This window comes from Physeter macrocephalus, chromosome 14 (genome assembly GCF_002837175.3).
Source record: "Physeter macrocephalus isolate SW-GA chromosome 14, ASM283717v5, whole genome shotgun sequence".
Classification (NCBI taxonomy): domain Eukaryota; kingdom Metazoa; phylum Chordata; class Mammalia; order Artiodactyla; family Physeteridae; genus Physeter; species Physeter macrocephalus.
Genome location: NC_041227.1, coordinates 111,169,756 through 111,178,483, shown reverse-complemented (window position 1 = coordinate 111,178,483; position 8,728 = coordinate 111,169,756). Strand labels below are relative to the sequence as shown.

Below are 8,728 nucleotides of genomic sequence, written 5' to 3'. Positions count from 1 at the left end.
TAGCTCTTCTCTAAATGTTTGATAGAATTCACCTGTGAAGCCATCTGGTCCTGTGCTTTTGTTTGTTGGAAGATTTTTAATCGAAGTTTCAATTTCATTGCTTGTGATTGGTCTGTTCATATTTTCTGTTTCTTCCTGGTTCAGTCTCGGCAGGTTGTGCATTTCTAAGAATTTGTGCATTTATTCCAGGTTGTCCATTTTATTGGCATAGAGTTGCTTGCAGTAATCTCTAATAATCTTTTGTATTTCTTCAGTGTGCGTTGTTACTTCTTTTTCATTTCTAATTCTATTGATTTGAGTCTTCTCCTTTTTTTCTTGATTTGTCTGGCTAATGGTTTATCGATTTCGTTTATCTTCTCAAAAAACCAGCTTTTAGTTTTATTGATCTTTGCTATCTTTTCCTTCATTCCTTTTTCTTTTATTTCTGATTTGATCTTTATGATTTCCTTCCTTTTGCTAAATTTGGAGGTATTTTGTTCTTCTTTCTCTAATTGCTTTAGGTGCAAGTTTAGGTTGTTTATTCGAGATGTTTCCTGTTTCTTAAGGTAGGATTGTATTGCTATTAACTTCCCTCTTAAAACTGCTTTTGCTGCATCCCATAGGTTTTGGGTCATCGTGTTTCCATTGTCAATTGTTTCTAAGTACTTTTTGATTTCATCTTTGATTTCTTCAGTCATCACTTCGTTATTAAGTAGTATATTGTTTAGCCTCCATGTGTTTGTATTTTGTTTTTTTTTTTTGCGGTACGCGGGCCTCTCACTGTTGTGGCCTCTCCCGCTGCGGAGCACAGGCTCTGGACACACAGGCTCAGCGTCCATGGCTCATGGGCCTAGCCGTTCCGTGGCATGTGGGATCTTCCCAGACCGGGGCATGAACTCATGTACCCTGCATCGGCAGGTGGACTCTCAACCACTGCGCCACCAGGGAAGCCCTATGTGTTTGTATTTTTTACAGATCTTTTCCTGTAATTTATATCTAGTCTCATAGCGTTGTGGTTGGAAAAGATACAAGATACTTGATACTTGATTTCAGTTTTCTTAAATTTACCAAGGCTAGATTTGTGACCCACGACATGATCTATCCTGGAGAAAGTTCCATGAGCACTTTAGAAAAATGTGTATTTTGTTGTTTTTGGATGGATTGTCCTGTAAGTATCAATTAAGTCCATCTTGTTTAATGTATCATTTAAAACTTGTGTTTCCTTATTTATTTTCATATTGTATGATCTGTCCATTGGTGAAAGTGAGCTGTTAAAGTCCCCTACGATGATTGTGTTACTGTCGATTTCCCCCTTTATGGCTGTTAATATTTGCCTTACGTATTGAGGTGCTCCTTTGTTGGGTGCATAAATATTTACAATTGTTATATCTTCTTCATGGATCGATCTGTTGATCATTATATAGTGTCCTTCTTTGTCTCTTGTAATAGTCTTTATTTTAAAGTCTATTTTGTCTGATATGAGAATTGCTACTTCAGCTTTCTTCTGATTTCCATTTGCATGGAATAACTTTTTCCATCCCCTCACTTTCAGTCTGTATGTGTCCCTAGGTCTGAAGTGGGTCTCTTGTAGACAGCATATATATGCGTCTTTTTTTGTGTCCATTCAGCCAGTGTGTGTCTTTTGGTGGGATCATTTAATCCATTTACATTTAAGGTGATTATCAATATGTATGTTCCTATTACCATTTACTTAATTGTTTCGAGTTTTTTTGCTCTAGGTGCGTGGGCTTCAGTAGTTGTGGCATACGGGCTTAGTTGCTCCGCGACATGTGCGATCTTCCCGGACCAGGGATTGAACCCGTGTCCCCTGCATTAGCTGGCAGATTCTTAACAAGTGAACCACCAGGGAAGTCCCAATTCCAGTATTCATAATCTTTTTTTTAGATCCGTATCCCAGTCTGGGGTCATTTTCCTTCTGCTTAAAAATACTTGTTTTAACATTTCTTATAGTGAAAGTCTACTAGTAATGAATTCTTTGAGCTTTTGTATGTCTGAGATAGTCTTTATTTTGCTTTTGTTTTGACAGATCTTGGTATAGAATTCTAGCTTGCTATAATTCAATTCACTACTTTAAAGATGTTATTCCACTGAGTTCTCATTTACATAGTTTCCCACAAGAAATCTGCTGTCATTGTTATCTTTGTTCCTCTATATGTAGTGTACAGTTTTTTCCTCTGGCTGCTTTTAAATTTTTTTCTTTATTGCTAGTTTTGAGCAATTTGATTACTTTTTGTGCCTTGATGTAGTTTTGTCCATGTTACTTATGCTTAAAGTTCATTGATCTTCTTGACTTTGTGGGTTTATAGTGTTTCCAATTTGGAATAATTTTGGCTATTATTTTTTCAAATGTATTTCTCTTCTCCTTCATGGACTCTAAGTACACATGTATTAGGCCACTTGGAGTTGTTGCAAAACTCACTGATGTTGTATTCATTTTTGTTGTTGTTTTGTTTTGTTACTCTTTTTGTTTCATTTTGGATAGTTTCTATTACTATGCCTTAATGTTCACTGACCCTTTCTTCTGCAGTGTCTAATCTGCCATTAACCTCGTTCAATGTCTTTTTCATTTAGACATTGTTTTTAATCTCTATAAGCTCAATTTGGGTCTGTTTTACATTTTCCATTCCTGTACATAATATTTTCAGTGTCTAGTGTGGGTTTTTTAACATATGAAATACCGTTACAATAACTTTCCTTCATGTATAATAACTTTTTAAATGTTCTTTTCTGCCAATTCTAACATCTGTACAGATTATGGGTTAGTTTTGATTGATTGTCTGTTCTCCTCAGTATGGGTCATATTTTCCTACTTCTATGCATGCTTGGAAATTTTTCATATGATCCCAGATTTTGTGAGTTTTAGTTTATTGTGTGCTATGTATATGTATATTCCTGTAAAATGCTTGTACTTTCTTTTGGGTGAAATCAAGTTACTCAAAACAATTTTGTTCTTTTAGGTCTAGCTTTTAAGATTCTTTGGGTAGGAGTCCAAGGGCCTTTACTCTGGAGCTCATTATTTGCACCTACTGAGACAAGTCCTTTCTGAGTATCATGAGGTTTTCCAGTCTGACTTGTAGGAACATGTACTATTCCAACAACCCTGTGTGATATCCAGTTATTCTTATTATTAATCCTTTCATGTGGTTCTTTTCCTGGCATCAAGTAATTCCTCACACAATTGACTGACCAATATGTTGTTGAATTCTCAATAGAACCCTCTGCATATCTCCAGAGTTCTTTGTCTGTGCAGTTCTTTTCTCTCTGATACTCTGCATTGTGAACTCTAGATACCTTGGTTTTCCCAGTCTCTCAGCTCCATTTCCTCAGTCAGGGAGTCCACCAGTCTCTGTCTGGACTTCTCTTCCCTGTACCATGACCTGGAAACTCTCTCAGAGAAGTAAGTTAGGGCAATTACAAGGATCACTTCATTTATTTCCCATCTCATTGTCTGAGGTCCAGTTTTTTGAAAACTGTTGTTTCTTATGTTCTGTCTGATTTTTTCATTGTTACAGGTGGGAGGTTAAATTGGTCCTTGTTACTTCATCTGAGCCAGAAGCCAATAACATTCTTTAAGTCTTTTTTGTTTTGATACAGGGTCCAATTAAAGATTAGGCATTGCATGTCAGGTCTTTGTTTCCTTTAATGTAGAATATTTCCCTAGTATATATTTTTTGGGTCTTTTATGACAATGGCATTTTTGAAGAGTCTAAGCCAGTGGTCTTGTATATTGCCCCACAATCTGGATATGTCTGTTTCCTCATTAGATTCAAAGTAAACATTTTGGGGCAGATTACTATATCGGTGATGTATTCTTCATACTTCATCACTTCAGGTGGCCCAGTGCTAAGTTTGATCACTTGATTAAGGTGGGATCTTCCGTATCTCTCCATTCTAAAGTTATTTTTCCCGTTAAAAATTGATAAATAATATGTGGGGTGATCTTTTGGGATCAGTGAAGATCCTACTTTCAAACAACTCTTCACCCAAGTGTGCATCAATGATAATCCTTGTCTGAATCAATTATTACATTGATAGTTGCAAAATGACACTTTCCTAATTGTATCATTCCTTTTGCATTTATTAGCTGACATTATAATATAAAGACGAGCTCCCCCACTTTTCACTTTGAGTATCATTATGAACTCATATGCTTTTTTAAAAATTAACTATGTTATACCTTATTATAATGATAATGTTATTCTTTGGAATTGTTCCTTTTGTCCAGATTTGGCTAATGTGATCTCTGTTATTGTTTAACCACACAATGCTTTTTTATTCCTGGAATAATTTCTAATATATTGCTACTCACAAATAGGAACTGAGAAAGGGACTCCAGAAGGTGCGGTCTTATTCAGACTCTTCTTAGAAGTCTGCCTTCTTCCTGTGTACTCTCAACCCAAAGTGAGGCTTTTGAGTTGGAACGAGGTAATTCTGAATTAAACTACAGATCAATGTCACTGAATTCTAATCCCTATTCCCTGTTTTCTAGGCATACCATACTACTGCCATCCTAATCCTTCTGTTGGGCACCTCTCTCCTCCTGTATATTTATTTACATCAGTCAAGAGCAGCAATTGGCCAACCAGCCCCTATCCAGTTCTCCAGTCCATATGCCCCAAGAACTCCTTTTCGTACTGGTCTGTGGTGGCCCTGGCCTACCTCTTCTACCTACTCAAGTAACTCTTTTACAACGAATTTAATTACCTGTGTTTCCATTTATAGGATCTTACCTAGCCATATGGCCGGCTGCCTCTGCCAATTTAAAAATACTATTGAGGTTGTCTGTAAGACAGTAAAGCTGCATTGTGACAGTGAGTGCCTGACAGACATCACACGTTGTGGTGAGTCTCAGTTGCGGGATAATAAATTTTTAATTTTTAATTTAATTTTTAAATTTTTGTTTTTAATCAATGATGATAAATTTTAAAATTAATGATGCAATTGCATTATTTTAATTCGTTCATTCACAGTTCCAGCTCCCTAAGTTTCTAAGAACTTCCCCCTTGCTAAAAATCAGATTCTTGGTTACATTATTAAGCTAATAATAGCTCAGTTACATCATTAGCTTAAAAATGTAAGTGATCTGCATACATAAAGGAACAAGAGAAAGGAATGGAAGGGGGAAGGGAATTATCATTAATGGCCACATATCCTATGCTGTGCCGTCTGCAAATGAGATCTTATTCATATAGTGCATCACAGTTTGTAAATTGATTTTATATACATTAGGTCTCAAAAACCCTTGTCTTATAGGACAGGTGTAAATATATTTTTGTTTATTTTGTTTGTTTCTGCAATTATATAAAGAGTACAAATGATGCTGTTTTATGTCCTATTTGGAGCCTGAGAGTTTGTGGTTTCATAACGAGAAGCTGCTACCTAGCCATTCTAATAGATGGGAGAGCTAGTTTATTCTTAGACTGTCCAGCTCTGAACTTGCTCTGAATCTCAAGCTTTTCTATCCATCAAACACTCAGGGGCTTTCAAGTATTTTTCTATATGTTAGATTTATTGGCACTAACTTATTGACTTCCAAAATGTGCTTTCATGCCCAGGTAGCTTGAATACAGGTCTCTTTCAGTGATCTAGAGCACATCATAAATAATAACACTTTGCTACTTATATAAAAAAACATTGCTTTTTTTTTCCACAGACTTTTTTTTTTTTGTCCGTGCCACACTGCTTGTGGGATCTTAGTTCCCCAACCAGGGATTGAACCCTTGCCACAGCAGGGAAAGTGGAGGGTCTTAACCACTGGACTACCAGGGAACTCTCCCAAACAGTTTTTTTTACTAATTATATTACTCCCTTCTTCCGCAGAAGTGGGCAGAAAAGGCATTTTTAATCTCCTTTTACAGGTGAGGAAAAACAAGATCAGAGGTGTTAAGTGCTATGACCCTAGTGCCCCGATTTCCTGTCCCCAGTTTGGGGCTCTCTGCAAGCCCATGCTCCTCCTTTCTCATGAACCTTCCCTCCTCCTTTGACCCTTACCAAAAATACTTTTAATCCTTTTGGAAGAGAAGCCCAGCTTCACAATGGTACACATTACCTTCACACAGTCAGAAGTTTTGGATGGGTCCCCAAGTAAATCTGGAAAAATTAGAAGTAAAATGAAATGAAAGCCAAGTAGCCATCTGACAGAAGTTGCTTTTTCCCTTCTGCATTTTAGGATCTCAAGTATTATTCCATTGATTTGTTGAACGTCCCAGATTGGCATACACTCTGGCAAATCTCTTAACTTATACTGCAGATCCCTGCCCAAATTTTAGCAAAGAGCCCGGGCGGACATAGTCTTTTTTTCTGTATAGAGCTTTCTGTTATGGGGGTTGTGATATATGGAAGCAGGGACTGAACAGAGTACTCGCTGGGTGTGTGGAGAAGGACATGTCCAGATGATTATCTGTTAGCGGCAGTTGTTGTCGTTGTCATCTGTGATAGCAGCAGGAACACAAGCACACTGAAGAGGTGGAGAGAGGAAGCCTCATAGTCCTCTGCCTCTGAGGCAGGACAGGATGGGGTATATGAATGTGATGAGTCACAATAGATCTGCAGAGAGTCCAGCTGAGTAAGGGAATATTTGTCTTCCAGCCTTGGCTTTTCTTGAGTACTGGCCCCTGGGAACCAGTGGAGTAATCCTCAATATAGTTACTATATTTAACGCTACAGAATTTTCTGAGTAGATAGCCACTTTTTCAAGAGAGGTCTTTTTCACATTTTGTTGTTGCCAGTCATAGGCTTAAGTGTGGGTTTCTTTTTCTCCTAAGTGGCACTCAAACGTTGACTGATTCCTAATTTATTTGGCTGTGGACTGACAAAAAGCTGTCCCATCAGTCATCAATGATCAAAAACAGTCCCTTCTTTTTTGACAGATGAAGAAACATCTATAAGGAATGCCGGAGGATCGTTGATGAAGGTGTTAGAAGCCCGGAAGAAGAAAAACAGCACCGAGCTGACTATTGAGTCAGAGAGGGCATCCTCAGATAAAAATGCTGTCAGCTTGTCAGGCTTCATGAATGAGCAGCTGGAGTTTAATAATAACAGTGATATTATCAGTGCACTAAGTTACATACTGCCTAATATCTCAGAGGGAAATCTAGGAGACATGGAATCCACATTATTACCATTCATTCAACTTCTTTTTTCAAATACACAAGATGGAGATATGCCGCTGGGTCTTTTGAAAAACAATATAAGGAGCCCTTCTGTTAAACCTGTATGCAACAATTCAACTAATAAAAATAAATTGAGGAAACTCCATTTTCTGGAAAATTTTTAGATGCAGAAACTCAAGAAAAAATTGGTGAGGTTAAAGGAAGAAGAACTTGCCAAGCGTACTCGTTCCAACCTTTCAAGTGCCATGTTTAAATGCTACATATTTCAAAAGATATTGGAAACTGCCCAACCACAGAAAGACAGCCTAGAAAAGATTGAGAGTACAGAGGAAAAGCTGCTGAGAGTGAACAGGGTCCTCAAGGGCCCAAGGGGCCTACAGAAAATGCACCTCAAAGCAGTGGGAGATGAGAGCGTCAGGAAGAAACAGAATGCCCAGCCATCTGTGGCGAATACTGCCAAAGAAGAAGGCTCAGGAGACCATCCCCAAGAAAGCTGAAACAGTTTCTCATGGTGCCGAGGCCCAGGAAGCTGGTGGAAAAGTCCTCCAATGTAGAGTCTTCATTCATAAAGGAACCCAAGGCAGCAGGCTCCTCTTCCCTGAAACAGTACTTCAATGGCAGGCCTTCTGCCTCCATCCCTCCAAAATCCCCATCACAGGTTAAAAGCAAATCAAAAGACTTATCCAACACTTTTTTTGTTTTAGAAGCTGCAAAGTCTAGAGTTAGAAATATCAAGGCTCCTGAACTAATCTCACATTCTGGGAAAAAATACATCTTCCACAAAACTCGGTCTCATCGGGTCCACAGAAAACCCAAAGTCAAAAGGAGTCGAAAGTTCAGAAAGAAAATTTCACTCAACAGAATGATGCATGCAAACTTTCCGTTCTCTGTAGTGATGAGTCTCATAAATTCCCCTCCACGAGAGGCTGTTTCAACTTCAGGAGATGTGACTTCTTAGGAAAATCCTTTTCCAGAATTATTTTCTCTTTCAGACCCTTCTACAGAAAACACTACTTCAGAAAACAATACTGCACAAAATGTTTCTGAAGAAATTATTTCTACAGGAAACTCTACTCTGCCAGGAGGAACCGGACCTGGAAACACTACCCATAGGAATGTCTCCACCGCACATTCTACTGTTGCTGCAGACAACAGTATGGCAACTGTTCAACACACCAGCGAAACACATTGGGAGTACCACAACACGGGCACTGAATTCTCCTCTAAGCCCTCAGGCTTCACTTTCCCAGGGCTCACATCCCCGGCTGATCAAGTTGAAACTCAGCTAAACCAGCAGCTATGTTCCCTCATCCCCAACAATGACGTGCAAAGGCTCATTCCTCTAGTTATCCAGACTTTTAAAATGGACTGCTCACAGACCCACGTGCAGCTGGGCTGTGCCAACCTTATCTCTAGAGCAGGCCTCCTGATGAATCTTCTCAGCAAGCAGCAAGAAGTAAATGTGTCCAAAGCAGAATGGCATAGGGACCAGTGGAAAGCTGACAACTATACCAGTGAGAGCACAGAAGCCCAGAGTGAGCAGAAAGAGCAGGAGTCAAGTGAGGTGAGGATGACCCCTGAGACATGGGACCTGGACTGTTACTCAGTCTAGGACA

The 8,728-nt window shown here is 38.8% G+C and overlaps 1 protein-coding gene across 1 annotated transcript in view; it reads left to right on the top strand.

Annotated features, from left to right (window-relative positions):
- Window positions 1-8,728, top strand: part of LOC102982815 (leucine-rich repeat-containing protein 37A3-like) — an 84,429-nt gene that overhangs the window by 6,333 nt on the left and 69,368 nt on the right. Inside the window, 3 exon segments of the mRNA XM_055090791.1 lie at window positions 4,723-4,841; window positions 6,870-7,574; window positions 7,577-8,676. Of these exon segments, the coding sequence (XP_054946766.1) occupies window positions 4,723-4,841; window positions 6,870-7,574; window positions 7,577-8,676 (1,924 nt within the window).